This window comes from Carcharhinus amblyrhynchos, chromosome 8 (genome assembly GCF_965287045.1).
Source record: "Carcharhinus amblyrhynchos chromosome 8, sCarAmb.v2.hapA, whole genome shotgun sequence".
In the NCBI taxonomy this organism is placed as follows: Eukaryota; Metazoa; Chordata; class Chondrichthyes; order Carcharhiniformes; family Carcharhinidae; genus Carcharhinus; species Carcharhinus amblyrhynchos.
In genome coordinates, this window is record NC_137331.1 from 120,407,299 (window position 1) to 120,425,526 (window position 18,228).

The following is an 18,228-nucleotide window of genomic DNA, read 5'->3' on the forward strand; positions in this document are numbered from 1 at the left end:
TCAACAGAGTGAAATTTGGCATGTCAGCTGTGACTCTCACCAACTTTTACAGATGCACCATAGAAAGCATCCTTTCTGGTTGTATCACAGCTTGGTATGGGCTCCTGCTCTACCCAAGATCGCAAGGAACCACAAAAAGGTCATGAATGCAGCCCAATCCATCACGCAAACCAGCCTCCCCTCCATTGACTCTGTCTACACTTCCCTCTGCCTCGACAAAGCAGCCGGCATAATCAAGGACCCCCATGCACCCCTGACATTCTCTCTTGCACCTTCTTCCATTGGGCAATAGATGCAAAAGCCTGAGGTCACATACCAAGAACAGCTTCTTCTCTGCTGCTGTCAGACTTTTGAATGGACCTACCTCGCATTAAGTTGATCTTTCTCTACACCCTAGCTATGACTGTAACACTACATTTTACATTGTCTTGTTTCCTTCTCTATGAATGGCATGCTTTGTATAGCATGCAAGGAAAAATACTTTTCACTGTATGTTAATACATGTGACAATAAAAAATCAAAGTCATAGAATCACGGAGGTTTACAGTGTGGAAACAGATCGTTCAGCCCAACTTGTCCATGCTGCACTTTTTTTAAACCCCCAAAGCTAGTCCCAATTAGCAGCATTTGGCCCATATCCCTCTGTATCCATCGTACCCATGTAACTGTCCAAATGCTTTTTAAAAAACAAAATTGTATCCGCTTCTACTACTGCCTCTGGCAGCTTGTTCCAGACACTCACCACCTACTATGTGAAAAAATTGCCCCTCCGGACACTTCCGTATCTCTCCCCTCTCATCTTAAACCTATGCCTTCTAGTTTTACACTCCCCTATCTTTGGGAAAAGATATTGACTATCTAGATGATCTATGCCCCTCCATTTTTTTTTATAGACCTCTTTAAGATCACCCCTCAGCCTTCTATGCTCCAGAGAATAAAGTCCCAGTCTATCCAGCCTCTCCTTATAACCCAAACAATCAAGTCCCAGTAGCATCCTAATAAATCTTTTCTGCGCTCTTTCTAGTTTAGTAATATCCTTTCTATAATAGGGTGACCAGAACTGTACACAGTATTCCAAGTGTGGCCTTACCAATGCCTTGTACAACTTCAAGAAGGCGTTCCAACTAATATATTCAGTATTCTGATCAAGCATGCTGAATGCCTTCTTCACCACTCTGTCCACCTGTGACTCCACTTTCGAGGAGCTATGAACCTGTACCCTAGATCTCTCTGTTCTGTAACTCTCCCCAATACCCTACCATTAACTGAGTAAGTCCTGCCCTGGTTCAATCTACCAAAATGCATCACCTCGCATATTAAATTAAACTCCATCTGACATTCATCAGCCCACTGGCTCAACTGATCAAGATCCCTTTGCAATCCGAGATAATTTTCTTCACTGTCCACATGCCTCTAATCTTGCTGTCATCTGCAGACTTACTTATCATGCCTCCTATATTCTCATCTAAACCATTAAAATAAATGACAAGTAACAGTGCACCCAGCACTGATCCCTGAGGCACACTGCTGGTCACAGACCTCCAGTTTGAAAAATAACCCTCCACAGCTTCTGTCTTCTGTTAAGAAGCCAATTTTGTATCCATTTAGCTACTTCACCTTGGATCCCATGAGACTTAACCTTATGCAACAACCTACCATGTGGTACCTTGTCAAAGGCCTTGCTAAAGTCCATGTAGACGACATCAACTGCACTGCCCTCATCTACCTTCTTGGTTACCTCTTCAAAAACTCAATCAAGTTTGTGAGACATGATTTTCCACTCACAAAGCCATGCTGACTGTCCCTAATCAGTCCTTGTGTCTCTAAATGCCTGTACGTACTGTCTCTCAAAATACCTTTCAACAACTTACCCACCACAGATGTGAGGCTCACTGGCCTGTAGTTCACTGGCTTTTCCCTGCAGCCCTTTTTAAACAAAGGCACAACATTTGCCATCCTCTAATCTTCAGGCACCTCACCTGTGACTATCGATGATTCAACTGTCTCTGCTAGGGGACCCGCAATTTCCTCCCTAACCTCCCCCAAAATGGGATACATTTTATCAAGTCCTGGGGATTTATCTACCTTGATACACTTTAAGATTTCCAGCATTTCCTTCTCTATAGTACTTACACTTCTCAAGACGTCACTATTTAATTCCCCAAGTTCTCTAACATCCACGCTTTTCTCAGCTGTAAATATTGATGAGAAATATTAATTTAGGATCTCACCCATCTCTTGCGGATCCGCATATAGATGACCTTGTTGATCCTTAAGAGTCTGACTCTCTCCCTTGTTACTGTTTTGCCCATTATGTATTTATAGGATCTTTTGGGATTTTCTTATACTTTATCTGCCAAAACAATTTCGTGTCCCCTTTTTGCCCTCTTGATTTCTCCCTTAACTTTACTTCTACACTCCCTATACCCTTCAAGGAATTCTTGATCCCAGCTGCCTATGCATGTCATGTGCTTCCTTCTTCTTCTTGACCAGGGCCTCAATATCCCGAGTCATCCAGGATTCCCTACTTCTGTCAGCCTTGCCCTTCACTCATGGCCAATATTTCTAGCTGTGTATTTCCCAGGACAGAAACGATCTTTAGAGTACCGATGATCTTGTTTGTACTCTGAATGCTGTGGCGACGGTAATCAGGTGTTTTACTGATAATAATCCCAAAACTCTTGCTTTCCCTCATCACAGAAATATACGCACGTGCGGCTGTTGTGTCAAGAAAGCCCAGCACCCTATTACAGGAGCAAGTTATGGTGGTGCGGAATCTTCCTGATGGGAATGGGGGAGCTGGGGAACTTTGCAGCTTACGGCTTTGCTCCGGCTACACTGGTCGCTCCGTTGGGATGCGTGTCTGTGATTGGTAAGGACAATACGCAGCCTCTCCTGGGCGGCTGATCGCTAACCATTGAAATCCCTCCATTGTATCCTTCCAGCTTTATAACTGATAGATTAGACATTGAATCGAGGGTAGTTAGGGACAGACAATAAACGTTGGCGTTGCAAATGAAGCTCATGTCTCGAGAATGAACCTTTTGAAAAACCGATCCTGTGGGGGAGACTAACAATAGCTAGTTGGGAAATATTGGCACTTTGTAGCCGTTCCAAGTATCTCATAAAAAAAAGAATGCTGTGAATGTGTGCAAATTAAAGCCTCCAATATAACAAATCCCATTTAGCTCGTCACTTGGTAGTGTAGAGCTTGAGTATTGTTTTTAAAAAAAAGAGGCACGTTGTTGAAGCTTTTCAACTTGCACTCATCAGGACAGAGTACCAAATTTTAAAGGGAGCAACAGTTTATATACTACGTGAAAATAGGATGCTGATTGGTTGGCCAGTCACCTCTGATTAAGGCATTGCCATGGAGACTGCACCAGGGAATTATTCTTCCCCAAGCTTTTATCTAGAACAAAAGTACAGTACAGGAACAGGCCCTTCGGCCCTCCAAACCTGTGCAGATCACGATGCCCTAACTAAACTTACAAAAAAACCTTCTGTCCTTACTCGGTCCGTATCCCTCTGTTCCCTCCATATTCATGCACCCATCCAGATGCCTCTTAAATGTTGCTAATGTGCCTGCTTCCACCACCTCCTCTGGCAGCGCGTTCCAGGCGCCCACCACTCTTGGACGTGGGTTTGATTCCCGGCTTGGGTCACCGCCTGCGCGGAGTCTGCACACGTCGGCGAGGGTTTCCTCCAGGTGCGCCGGTTTCCTCCCACAGTCTGAAAGACGCGCTGGTGAGGGTGCAGTGACCCGAACGAGTGCTGGAGCGTGGCGACTGGGGGAATTTCACAGTCACCTCGCTGCACTGTTAGTGTGAGCCTGACTAATAGATCAACTTCAACCCTCCCAAGGTGTGAGCACCGACAGGACGTGGGCAGCTAGTCAGTGCTCCGGGCGAGGTTACAGGACTGGAGCTGGAGGGAACGCTCGGGGAGAGGAGCGGGCGCTGGTTCTATCTGAGTTCACTGTCCTGGGTAAAATCACCATTTGCGTTTTTTGAAGTAGTTTGGGTCAAGTAGACTACCAGGAGAGAGGTAACTTTTTTTTTTATTGAACAGTGGAGTTAATAACTGCTACTCCAAATTAAATTGGAAAACGCTTTGCTATGACGGTTGCTATGGTGACATTGCATTTGGGAGCTGAAGGCACAGTTTAAGCAGAGTTATTGCACGCATATTGCTGCCTAATCTGTGCTGCTGGCTTTTATTTCGTCACGCTGCTGTTTTTTAATGCCTGGATTAGTTCAGGCAAACATCTCGAACAGAGACATCCATTGGAGGACTGGATGTTCTTTTAAGCAACAAAATATAATTGTTTATTAGCAAGTTGATTTATCGCCTGTGACACTGAACCCCTGGTAGCCCTGCTGGATCGCTGCAAGGGGACAGCTAACGGCCAGTCGGGTGGAAGAAAAGTATTTGTACGGAACCTTCTGGAGCCTTGCACTTCGCGAGCGGGATTCTCCCAGCAGTGACTCAGTGCCGGGGCAGGGGATGTTATAGACTCCAAGGGGACGACACAGTGCCACACCTTCTGGTCTTGACTTTATTCGTTATGTATCCGGGGTTTTAGCGGGCGTGCGTGCACGCATCCTGTCGTCGTGGGAACCAGATTTCCCGTGGGCGGCACGGTGGTCAGCACTGCTGCTTCACAGCTCCAGGGCCCTGGGTTCGATTCCCGGCTCGGGTCACTGCCTGTGTGGAGTTTGCACATTCTCCTCGTGTCTGTGTGGGTTTCCTCCGGGTGCTCCGGTTTCCTCCCACAGTCCAAAGATGTGCGGGTTAGGTTGATTGGCCATGCTAAGAAATTGCCCCTTAGTGTCCTGGGGATGTGTAGGTTAGAGGGATTAGTGGGTAAAATGTGTAGGGACATGGAGGTAGGGCCTGGGTGGGATTGTGTTCGGTGCAGACTCGATGGGCCGAAGGGCCTCTTTCTGCACTGTAGGGTTCTATAATTAAAAGACATCCAGCATCACTGACCCTCTGTTGACGATAGTTACATTTTATTTATCAGCATTACAAGTAGGCTTACATTAACACTGCAATGAAGTTATTGTGAAAATCCCTTAGTTGCCACACTCCAGCGCCTGCTCGGGTACACTGAGGGAGAATTTAGCACGGCCAATGCACCCTAACCAGCACCTCTTTGGAGCGTAGGAAGAAACCGGAGCACCCGGAGGAAACTCACGCAGACACGGGGAGAATGTTCAGACTCCACACAGACAGTGTCCCAAGCCGGGAATCGAACCTGAGTGCCTGGCGCTGTGAGACAGCAGCGCTAACCACTGTGCCGCCCCTAGGTGGGTCTCCAGGAATACTCCCGATGTTGGAAGAATGGATCTCCTTGAGGACACTGAGTCCGGAAGGTCCACCTGAGGGATACTCTTTTCCCCCCTCCTCCCCTCCCCATGCCCCCGCTCTCGCCCCTCACCCGCTGCTGTGACATTCCAGAGCGAACTCCAGAGGCAGCCCCATTCTCCAGGTTAAATTGGGCGTCTGTAATCCACATTGTTTTAGAAATGATCTGGACTGGTGTGTTTTCCCGCTGGTGTCACGGAGAATCGGACATGGCAGGAATGATTCCAATCGGGCCTCCATCCGTATCCCAAATCTGACTTTTGGATCTCTTGCCAAGTCTCCCCCCCCCCCCCCCACCGGCCTACCATTGGACCCAGCAGTGAGGGAGTGAGAGAATTGTTGATAGAGGAACGTAGCTGTGGGACTGGAGTCATACTTGGGCCAGACGAGGGAAGGAAAACAGGTTTCCATGGCCACCGGACACTCGTCAACCAAATGGGTTTTCACGAAAGTTCAACAGGTCCGTGGTCACCTTTACAATCTGATGTTGGGGCAGTGGGAGGTACACCTAATCCTGTAATATAGATCAACAGCTGAAACTCTGGCCTTGCTGAGGGAACAGTGGAGGCTGACTGAGCCCAGAAGTACAAGCATTGGCTGGCTAGCTTCCCTGGCACCAGCCATTTGTGCCAAAGTGTATTTGGGGCTGGTAAGGCTGCCCACCCCATTAAAAGCCTAGCTCCGTCCAACTGCAGCAAGATTCCTTTATTCCTGAACTCCGATCCCCTTGCAATAAAGGCCAACACGCTGACTTCCTGTGTATGGTTCTATAACAGCGTTCAAGAGGCATGTGGATAGATACATGGCAGCGAATAGAGGGATAAGGACCATGTAGAGGCAAGGAAATATTGGATGAGAGAGGCAGAGAGGATTTGTCCTGGATGGTCTTGAGTTTCTTGCGTATAGTTGAAGCTGCGTCACCCAGGCAAGTGACAACTATTTCACCACACTCCTGACTTGTGTCTTGTAGATGGGGCACAGGCTTTGGGGAGTTGGGAGGTGAGTTACTTGCTGCAGGATTCCTAGCCTCTGACCCGCTTCTGGTAGCCACAGATTTTATATGGCTAGTCCAGCTTAGTTTCTGGTCAATGGCAATCCACAGGATGATGATAGTTGAGGATTCAGCAATGGTAATGCCATTACACGGCAGCGCAGAGTCACTGAGCAGAGACCGATAGCCAAGTTCCGCACACACGAGGACGGCCTCAACTGGGTTCTTGCATTCATGTCACACTATCTGTAACCCCCATGACTTGACTGGGCTTGCAAAATCTCACTAACTTTCCTGTCTGGAGACAATACACATCTCTTTAACCTGTGCTTAACCCTCTCTCCACTCACATCGTCTGTACCTTTAAGACTTGATTACCTTAAAGACTCGCATTCCAATCATTATTTTGTAAATTGAGTTTGTGTCTTTATATGTCCTGTTTGTGAACAGAATCCCACTTACCTGACGAAGGGGCAGCGCTCCAAAAGCTAGTGGTTTTTGTTACCAAATAAACCTGTTGGACTTTAACCTGGTGTTGTGAGACTTCCTACAATGCCATTGAGTGCCAGGAGACCATGGTTAGATCCTCTCTTGTTGAAGATGATCATTTCCTGGCATTTGTGTGGCGTGAATGTTACTTATCACTTGTCTGCCCAAGTCTGGATATTGTCCAGGTCTTGCTGCATTTGGACACGGACTGTTTCAGCATCTGAGGAGTCGCAAATGGTGCTGAACATTGTGTAATCATCAGCGAACATCCCCACTCCTGACCTTACAAGGGAAGGAAGGTCATTGATGAAGCAGCTGAAGATGGTTGGGCCAAGGACACTACCCTGAGGGACTCCTGCAGAGATGTCCGGGAGCTGAGACGATTGACCTCCAACCAGCACAACCATCTTCCTTCGAGCCAGGTTTGACTCCAACCAGCAGAGTGACTGACACACACATCCACGAGTGTGGACAGTCAGTGTCGGAAATCTGTTCAGCTGCTAAGGCTCTGGGGGCAAAGCTCGCTCAACACTCGCACAGTCTGACCTCCACAGGAGGCACTGGAGCAGGAAGCAGTTCTTCCTTGCCTAATTTGGAGGCATTAGTGTCCCTCAATACCCGACCTGACTGAGACTAACCAAGCAGGGATTAAACGTGGAAGTGAGAGGTCACCCTTTGACAGGGAGAAACGATCTAATCTTCCGGGAGGCTGTCCATTTTTTTGCGCGTTGGTTTCATTTTCACGAAGCAGGAATCTACAATTTTAATCACTCAGTGAGTGATCCAGAGCTTTGAATGTAGTTGGACGGAGGGACATTGTTGTTGAAGCTTTTTATGCGGCACTCATCAGGACAAACACAGGAAAACCAAATTTCAAACAGTTGCAGCAGTTTATATCACAGGAGGATTGGCAAATCAACTCTGATTGGCTAAGGCGTTGCCATAGAGAAAGCAACGAGGAATTATAGGCTCCACAAGTTCTTGGGTGATTCAGAAAAGATGCAAGACTTGCTTTCTCTGTTTGTTAGGGCCCCAGATATGAAAGGATGTTGTTTTGGACAAGTGTAAATAAGCATGATTGACTGATTATTTTAATTTGGTTGTTACTGTGGCTAAGTTTAAAGTTTATAGGTGGGATTCTCCCAAAAAGATTCCAAGTGTCGAACTTGTGCAAAAATTGAGAGTAAATCCCGTTGTTTTTCTCAGCAGGATTTTCAAAATGGATCTCCCACACTCTATGCACTGCAGAGAGTCTCAGTGTGAATCCCATTACAAATCTGAGGGCCGGGCCTATTCCCATTCGAGAGGCCGGCAGCACAGCGTTGAGTGGGCCACTGCGCATGCGCCGATCTGTCATAGAGGATTCCGTCCCCCCTTCCCAGCATGCAGTCAACCACCCCACCCGATGTCCAGCCTGGATTGCTGGCCTCCCTCCCTCTGTTACCAAACCCGAGTGCAGATTGGTAGTGGAACCCACCCCCTACCCCCAATGATCTCCTCACCCAAAGGCCCTGCCCTGCCCTGCCCCCTTGGCACTGCCCTATGCACATGGGCAGTGCCAAGGTGCTCCTTGGGCATTTCCACTTTGCCCCTTGGGGCAGTGCCAGGGGACCAGGCTGGCACTGCCAGGCATAATTTATGATAATTAGGATAATCTGTACAGCTGCACGCCAGTTTCTGGCAGCAGGAGACACACGAAGGCCACGGTACCCACTGGGAAGCCAGCTACACGGCCTCTGCTGCATCAGTGTGGTGGGCTGGGAGAATCACCCCCTATTTGTTAGTGTCACAAATAGGCTTACATTAACAATGAAGTTACTGTGAAATTCCCCTAGTCACTACACTTCTGTTCGGGTACACTGAGGGAGAATTTAGCACGGCCAATGCACCTAACCAGCACGTCTTTCAGACTGTGGGGAGGAAACCGGAGCACCCAGAGGAAACCCACACAGACACGGGGGGAACATACAGACTGTACACAGATCCAAGCCGAGAAGGGGTCCCTGGCGCTGTGAGGCAGCAGTGCTAACCACTCTGTCACCGTGCCACATATAGTTATTAACACACTCAGGATTATTCAGTAAGTGCTGCCCAATCGCAGAGTTACACCTTACAGTAAAGTTTTATTTTGGCATTTTGTGTGAAATTTTCTGTGGCTCATTATCCCTTCCTTCACCCAGAGCGTGGTGAATGTGTGAAATTCACCACCACTGAATGTAGTTGAGGTCAAATCATCATCTGATTTCAAGAAGAAATTAGATCGAGCTCTTGGGGCTAAAGCAATCAAGGGATATGGGAGAAAGGGGGAATCAGATATGGAATTTGATGAGCAAAATGAATGGCGGACAGGCTCATCCGTTTCTCATTTCTATGTTTCCATCATTCCATTCAGCTGCAGATATATCTTTCTATTGATAAAACCCATGACCACTCCTACCTAGAAGGACAAGGGCAGCAGATAGATGGGAACACCACCACCCGCAGGTTCCCCTCCAAGCCACTCACCACCCCGATTTGGAAATACATCGCCGTTCCTTCGCAGTCGCTGGGTCGAAGTCCTGAAATTCCCTCCCTGACGGTGTTGTGGGTCAACCCACAGCGTGTGGACCGCAGCGATTCAAGGAGGCAGTTTCTCAAGGGACGGGCGATAAATGCTGGCCAGCCAGCGACGCCCAGCTCCCACGAGTGAATAAAAGAGATCCCAGCTTAATTTTTGCAGCCTGTTAGTGTGTCGGTAAATGCAGCATTTGGTACTTGGAGCAGCCGTGTGGGTGAAGGCTGCCTGCCAAGCTGCTTAAGTGATGGAAACCGAAAGGGAAAAAGAACAGCGAATCAGGAACAAAAAAGCGTGAGTTAGTGATCGTTGGGGTAAAATTCTCTGCGTTAAGTATTTTAAAGAATCCAATGAATGGGAGACATATTCTGTATTCCTGTAGCTGTTGACGATTGGCCGATGACCGCTCGTCAACTCTTAAGCTCTATAGATGAACTTGCCTCTGTGTGGGGGGGTGGATAGAGTGTGAAGTTTGCGGTGACTAATTCAGTCGTCAGTGAGTTGACCCAACGTGATCACTCTCTGAAGCTTCGGATAACTCCCTGGTTTCTATGGCTACCCCCGACAAAAATAAAAGAGAAGCAACATTTTTCTTTTTCCCCCCCCCCGAGCCCAACTCTACTGGTTAATGAATTTAAGGAAATGAGTGTCCGGAGCTCCCGGTTTCTGACCAGGCCTCTCTCCTCCCAATGCCCCAGCCGTGAGCATTCGGATAGAAAGAATTCAACTTCTCCCGGAAGGAGATTCTCCTCTTTACGCAGCAAATTCACTGCTGGAAAAGCTGGAAATGAGGGAGAAAATATACCCGGGAGCTGCGAACGAGGAAATCCACTGAAATTTGGGGCTGGTTTTGACGACCGAGGGCGCCTAATTTCCCAACTTGCTGAAGTTACCTCAATTAGGTCCCCTAATCGTGCAATTTTTACTTGGGGGCGGGGGTGGGATAGAGGGGAAAGCCCAGCGTAGGTGGCCATGGAGGTGGGCGAGTGACAAGACAATTTTTTTTAGGGGCGGTTAGGTCCTCCAGCCCTCACCCTCCCCACTCATCCCCCATTTTCCCTCATTACCTCCATGCCAATTCAATGTCAACCCCACCTACTTCCACTGCCGCTGCAGCAGACACTCCCTAGTATCTAAAATGGGCAGACCTCAGGAACAATGTGTAGATGAAAAAAATCAACTTCGAATTATCTTCTGCAGCTCTTACTCCTAAACACTTGATAGTCAAAAAAACCCATTGGAAGATTTTAAACATCTGAAGTGGTTAATCTCTTACAAAAACACCTATTCAGATGGCACATCAAAGACAATTAATCCTTTAAAACTTTTTAGGGAATTCCCCAGCCAGTCACAGCAGCAGCATTCACTGGTCTTGCTACTGTGAATGAAGATTTGGCTGAGCGCCAAATTCTCCATCCTCATTTGCAATGGAAGTGGGGTATGAATGGCCGGAGAATTCCAGACAAGATGTCATTCAAACAATGAACTCTGAAGTGAGATAATTGTAGTTTTTGAACCTCAACCAAGCATTCGTAATAACCCTTGGGAAAATGTCAACAGAAAGTTCTATACCGGGTGGTTCCTTTTTTCTATCCTACGTCTGTCAATCAAAGCAAAGGTTGTTTTTTAACACTCACTGACAGATGCAGCCTGTTCTTTAAAGTTTAAAGAGCAGGGGATTTAAAAATTTTAGACCATGACAATTATAGAGACCTTCTCCACCCTTGAAGACTTAGATCTATTCCATCATTTGTGACTGTGGGTTACGGCCCTCCAGCAGCCAAAATGGGGTCTGTTTGAACTCAGCACTGACCTGAGTTGGGGTTTTCGATCTATATGAACCCCGCTCTTTTCCTGATAAAAATGATGTGGTCAGAAATGGAACAGGATGTCCCTATCTGGGCCCCACCGCCATTTTTAAAGGTCCGAGGGATCTTCTCAGTTCCACGGAAATGTGTCCCTTGGCAAAACAGAAGCAACCTTTTTAAAGAAGTGTCCCCCACATAATCTACCCCCAGAAAACATTTAGATACTCAGCTATGATCTGAGCGGTGGTGGAACAGATTCAATGGGCTGAATAGCCACTTCCTATTCCTAAATTCCATTACAGGCTGGACATTGTTGGCACAATGGCACTAGGTGGCTCATGGGTCCCAGTAGAGACGCCAAACAGCAAACAAAGGCAACAAATTGCATTTATATGGCGCCTTTAACATTGTAAAGGCACTTCACATCAGCATTATCGAACACCAGGCCACACAAGGAGATTTTACACTTGATCACCAAGACCTTGGACAGTGAGATATGTTTTAAGGAATACCTTAAAGTAGAAATGTGGAAAGGTTTCAGCCGGGAATTCCAGAGCTCAGGACCCCAGGCAGCTGCAACAATGGCCGTCAATAATGGAATAAATCGAATTTGGGTTGTGCCGGACGTCGGAATTGAAGAAATGCAATGAGCTTGGAAAGTTTGAGGGCTACAGAAGATTGTGAAGACAGGGCGGAGGACACAGTGGCACAGTGCTCAGCACTGCTGCCTCACAGCACCAGGGATCCGGGTTCAATTCCCAGCTTGGGTCAGTGTCTGTGTCGAGTCTGCATGTTCTCCCCGTGTCTACGTGGGTTTCTTCTGGGCGCTCTGGTCTCCTCCCACAGTCTGAAAGACGTGCCGGTTAGGTGCATTGGCCGTGCTAAATTCTCCCTCCGTGTACCCGAACAGGTGCCAGAGTGTGGCACCTCGGGGATTTTCACAGTAATTTCATTGCAGTGTTAATGTAAGCCTACTTGTAACTAATAAATAAACTTAAACTCAAAATGTTCCTCCAAACCCCACAAAGAAACCCTAATCCTCCCAGGCTTCCCGGCCCATCTCCCAATGTGACCTAAACTGAGTCCCTGGCGCTGTGAGATAGCAGTACTAACCATTGTGTCACCAAGCCACCCCCATTATAGATAGCTATTGTTATGGCTGTCTTGGGCCCTGGTAGTTCCTTCAGGGCCTGTTCTATTTGTCATCTCATTCCTCCTGACAGTGAGCTGTTGCTCCCTGTGGGGAGAACCTCAGGCCTACCTCAATGAGGCTCAGGAGTTCTCTCTCAGCAAAAGGCCTGAGCACCTTCTCCTGGAGGACACTCAGCCAGAATCAAAATTGTTCCTTCAGACACTCTGAGATGTGAGGGTGGAGTTCCAACACAGAAATGGGAAAGATAAGCTGGGATTCTTCTCAGGACCCCAACTGAAGAGAAACTGGTTAATGCTAGGATTTTCGCATGGCTGTACGCTAAGTTGGCATGGAGACAGGTTCCCTGTCCAATCTTTTTCTTCTTCATTCAGGGATATGGATTTCACTGGATGTCCCAGAATTTATTGCCCATCCTTGAGGTCAGCCTGAGTTGAGAGTCGACCACATTGCTGTGGCTCTGGAGTCACATGTAGGCCAGACCAGGTAAGGAGAGCAGATTTCCTTCCCTAAAGGACATTAGTGAACCAGATGGGTTTTTCCAACAATCAACAATGGTTTTACGGTCATCAATAGACTCTTAATTCCAGATTTTTTTATTGATTGCAAATTTCACCATCTGCCGTGGTGGGATTCGAACCTGGGTTCCCAGAGCATTACTTGGGTGTCTGGATTACTAGTCCAGCAACAATACCACTGAGCCACTGCCTCCCTTATTAAAGATAGAAGGGCAGGCTTTAAAATGATGGAGAACCAATCACAGTGCTCTCAGCTCCAGAGAAGCATCTGGTGTGAGGTAAATAACTGGGAGGATGCTTCAACACGAAACTCTGTCACTTCTTAAAAAATAGCATTAAAAGTCACGGAAAGCAACCAGGTTAACACTGCTGGAGCCGTGAACCTGCTGTACCCACAGCTGGGTGGGCAGGGAGGGCCTGGAGGCCTAGCTGGAGCACTGCATGGCTCCCCCTCTGCTGGATGTCCACCCTATAGGCAGTTAAATAGGGAGGCACAGTGCCATCTTCAGTAAATAGGGTGAGGCGTTGCTGCTTCACAGTGCCAGGGACCCGGGTTCAATTCCCGGCTCGGCTCACTGTCTGTGTGGAGTTTGCACCTTCTCCCCGTATCTGCGTGGGTTTCCTCCGGGTGCTCCGGTTTCCTCCCTAAAGATGTGCTGGTTAGGGTGCATTGGCCGTGCGAAATCCTCCCTCAGTGTACCCGAACAGGCGTCAGAACGTGGCAACCAGGGGATTTTCACAGTAACTTCATTGCAGTGTTAATGTAAGCCTACTTGTGACACCAATAAATAAACTTTAAATACTGTTTGGGGAGATGATGGCCTAGTGGTATTATCGGTAGACTATTAACCAGACAGTCAGCGAATGTTCTGGGGGCCCAGGTTCAAATCCTGCCAAGGCAAGCGGTGGAATTTGAATTCAATAAAAAATATCTGGAATCTACTGATGATCATGAAACCGACTGTCGGAAAAACCCATCTGGTTCACTGATGTCCTTTAGGGAAGGAAATCTGCCTTCCTCATCTGTGACTCTGGCCTATGTGTGACTCCAGAGCCACAACAATGTGGTTGGCTCTCAACTGCCCTCAGGCAATTAGGGATGGGCAGTAGATGCTGGCCCTGCCAGCAATGCCCAGGTCCCACTAACAAATAAGAAAAAAAGCAGCCAACAGGAAAATCCCTCTTACAATTGGCTGTTCCGAGCCTCCATTGCCTTTCACCTCAAGACAGACCTCGGGCCTTAACCTGCCTTGGTGAAAATGGCCGACACTCGCAATGAGAGCAGGAAGCCTGCCCACCAGCTGGCTTTATAATTTCCTGGCTGGGCCTGGCTCGTTCCTGACCTCAGGGTGGACTGTAAACTCATCCGTGACCTCCTCAAATGTCAAATGACTAGTGGGGTGCCCCAGGGGTCGGTGCTGGGGCCTCAGCTATTTACCATTTATATAGATGATCTGGAGGAGGGAACCGAGTGTAGGGTGTCGAAATTTGCTGATGACACCAAGATTGGGGGAACGGCAAATTGTGCGGAGGGTGTGGAGAGTCTGCAGAAGGATCTAGATAGGCTGGGCGAATGGGCCAGGAACTGGCAAATGGAATTTAATGTTGGCAAGTGTGAGGTGGTCCACTTTGGTAGGAAGAATGGTAGGAAGGACTATTACTTACGAGGCGAAAAACTGCAGCAGGCGACGGTGCAGAGGGACCTCGGGGTCCTTGTGCATGAGTCGCAAAAACCCAGCTTGCAGGTGCAGCAGGTGGTCAGGAAGGCGAATGGGATGCTGGCCTTCATAGCGAGGGGGATTGAATATAAAAGTAGGGAGGTCTTGCTGCAGCTGTATAGGGCATTGGTGAGGCCGCAGCTGGAGTACTGTGTGCAGTTTTGGGCGCCGCACCTGCGCAAGGATATTTTGGCCTTGGAGGGAGTGCAGAGGAGGTTTACTAGGCTGATGCCGGAGTTGAGGGGGTTGAGCTATGAGGAGAGGCTGAATAAACTAGGCTTGTACTCGTTAGAGTTTAGAAGAATGAGGGGAGATCTCATTGAGACGTATAAGATGATGAATGGGATGGATAGGATAGAGGTGGAGAGACTCTTCCCGCTCAGAAAAGACAGTAGGACTAGGGGGCACAGCCTCAAGATAAAGGGGGGGCGGTTTAGAACGGAGTTGAGGAGGAACTTCTTCACTCAAAGGGTGGTGAATCTCTGGAATTCTCTGCCCGTTGAAGTGGTGGAGGCTGCCTCGCTAAATATTTTTAAGACGCGGGTTGTTGGGTTTTTGATAGGCAAGGGGATTAAGGGTTATGGGGAGAGGGCGGGAAAGTGGAACTGAGACACGACAGATCAGCCATGATCTTATTGAATGGCGGGGCAGGCTCGAAGGGCCGGATGGCCTCCTCCTGCTCCTATTTCTTATGTTCTTATGAAAAGTTAATGAAAACAAAGTTGTCAGCAGATATTCACGGCGAGTGTGATGGCCGCTTGCCCTCAGCTTCTCATATTGCTGATAGAATGTGATAGTCCTTTTAGGAACACACAAATGCCCAGTAATTGTGTGGCATTTCCTAGCGATCCACCGCTCTGTCGGGGGAAGAGCATTTTATTTCTCTTGCGCGGATGTCTCTGAAATTCCATCTCACGCTCTGCACGAGGTTCATTCATGTCGTAACTGCATTTTACTTCAATTTTACTTCAACAAAAAAGCACCGGCAGCTAATGACACCCTGACTATTCTCACTGGCTTTCGGTCATTTCACACAAAAAAGCCACTGGGGTTGTAAACCTCAGTCCGAAATGTTATTTTCTTTCATAGAATCCCTCCAGTGCAGAAGGAGGCCATTCAGCTCATCTCTTCACCAACGACAATCCCAACCGGGCCTGATCTCCACATATTTACCCTGCTAATCCCCCTGACACGAAGGGGGCAATTTATCATGGCAAACCCCCCCCCCAACCCGCACACCTTTGGGAGGAAACTGGAGCACCCGGAGGAAACCCACGCAGACACGGGGAGAACGTGCAAACCCCGCACAGACAGTCAGCCGAGGCCGGAATTGAACCCGGGTCCCCGGCGCTGTGAGGCAGCAGTGCTAACCACTGCGCCGCTCCTGCTTTCTAACGCTGGCGTCTGTAATTTTGTCAGAATTGTGTCGGCTGCCAGTCGGACAGATTGCTCCCGTACTCATCCCATCGCAAGATGTTTGTTACATTAAGAATATTTTTAGAAATTCATTTCATGGGCGTTCATGGCAAGACCAACATTTATTGCCCGTCCCTAGTGGCCCTGGTCAGGGGGGTGTCCAGCTGCCTTCTTGAACCGCTGCGGTCCCTGAGGTGTACAAAGAACAAAGAAAGTTACAGCACAGGAACTGGCCCTGAAGGTACAGAGAGGCTTCCAGCTTCCCAGATCAGTGAGACAGTTTTGTACGAGAGTCACATTCGGGTAAAAGCCAACTTAGTGAGATAAGGAAAGAACTTGCATCAATTGATTTTAGTCGCTGTACTATTAGTGGGAGTACTGTTGTGAACTTGCGTTTGTGAAATGGGATCCCTTTAAAAGTTGGTTTTGTGTCAGCACTTGGGTGTTTAAAATGTAGGTGCAATCAGAGTACACAGATTGCAACATTTGTAACGAGGACCAAGCATCAGGGTTACCTCAGCAATGGTCCTTGCAGGCTTTTGAATTTTGACAGCCTATCAGTTTAAAGAAGATACTCCACTACCAGGAATCTGTCGAATATGAATTTGTTGTTGTTGACGATATCAGACCAATCCTGGTGTAGGAAAATTGATATGTCATCAGAGTTATAAAGAAGAACTTAACTGCCTGCCTGCAGTGCAACTGAAGAACTGCCACCTCTCAACGCTTAGAGAGGGAAGAGCAGCTCCCTGCCAGCTAAAACAAGTCCCTTAAGAGAACTCTCCATCTAACAGAAGGGTATCAAATCAGAAAGAGCTTACAGACAGCGGAATCACCAGAAGAACTTCAAACGCATATTTCCAAAGCTGCAAAACCTGTTTTGAGAGTGACTAAATTATTATTTTGTTTTGGTAATGAATGATCCTTGTATTTATTTGAACAGCGTTCCAGTAGAACCTTACGTTAATTGATACTTTCTTGTTCAGTTGAAGTTCCCGGTTTGGTTAAATCAATAACTTAAGGGACCTCACTTCACAAACTCAGCTTCACAACAGTACCTCCAGCTGCCCAGGCCCAAAGCTAAGCGTAGTCACTCTTTTAATGTGGGAGAAGGGGTGACTGACTTTCATACAACAAAGTCCCAGTGAGATAATGATCTGTTTTAGTGATGTCGGTTAAGGGATAAATATTGGGCGGAACACCGAGGGAAATTTCTTTGAATAGTGACCGTGGGATTTTTACATCCACCTGAGAGACCAGGTGAGGCTTAATCCCATCCAAAAAATTGCACCTCCAACAGTGCAGCACTCCATCGGTACCACACTTGAGTATCAGCCTGGAGTGGGACTTGTGTCCATCATCTTTTGACTCAAACAAGAGTACGAGCTACTGAGTGTGTTCTTTGTTCTTTCATGGGATGTTAGCTTCACTGGGAAGGATGGCCTATTTGCTCTTAAAAACCACCCCACCTTCTTGAACCACTGCCATCTGTGCAGTGTAGGTACACCCACAATGCTGTTAGGGAGAGATCCCCAGGATTTTGACCCAGCGACATTGAAGGAACGGCGATATAATTCCAAGTCAGGATAGTGAGTGAGGGGAACTTCCGGTGGTGGTGTTCCCATCTATCTGCTACCCTTGTCCTTCTAGATGGAGGTGGTCACGGGTTTGGAAAGTGCAGTCGAAGGAGTTGCTGAATATAATGGGTGGACTTTACCCTTCTCGCCCGCCATGGGAATGGGGTGGGAATCTCTGACTTTAGAGTGAGTGTGCCCAGAAAACCCCACCCGATGTGTTCCACTAATTTTAATGTTATTGACAGAATAACATTGACAGAATAACACCAGGGCGGCACGGTGGCACAGCGGTTAGCACTGCTGCCTCACAGTGCCAGGGACCCAGGTTCGATTCCAGCCTTGGGTCACCATCTGTGCGGAGTTTGCACATTCTCTCCGTGTCTGCGAGGGTTTCCTCCGGGGGCTCCGGTTTCCTCCCACAATCCTAAGATGTGCAGGTTAGCCATGCTAAATTATCCATTAGTGTCAGGGGGATTAGTAGGGTAAATGCATGGGGTTGTGGAGATAGAGCCTGGGCGGAATTGTGATCGATACAGAGTTGATGGGCCGAATGGCCTCCTTCTGAACTGTAGGGATTCTATTCTGTGATAAGAACCTGGGTTCATCACCATTAACTTTGATTTTTCAATGTCTCCGT

At 47.8% G+C, this 18,228-nt stretch overlaps 1 protein-coding gene across 4 annotated transcripts in view; it reads left to right on the plus strand.

Moving 5' to 3' along the window:
- The window catches only part of nipal2 (NIPA like domain containing 2), a 94,119-nt gene that overhangs the window by 31,277 nt on the left and 44,614 nt on the right, over window positions 1–18,228 (plus strand). For all 4 annotated transcript variants that reach the window (XM_080195010.1, XM_080195012.1, XM_080195013.1 and 1 more), the window contains exon 3: window positions 2,701–2,872. In XM_080195010.1, coding sequence (XP_080051136.1) covers window positions 2,701–2,872 — 172 coding nt within the window. The remainder of the gene's footprint in view (window positions 1–2,700; window positions 2,873–18,228) is intronic.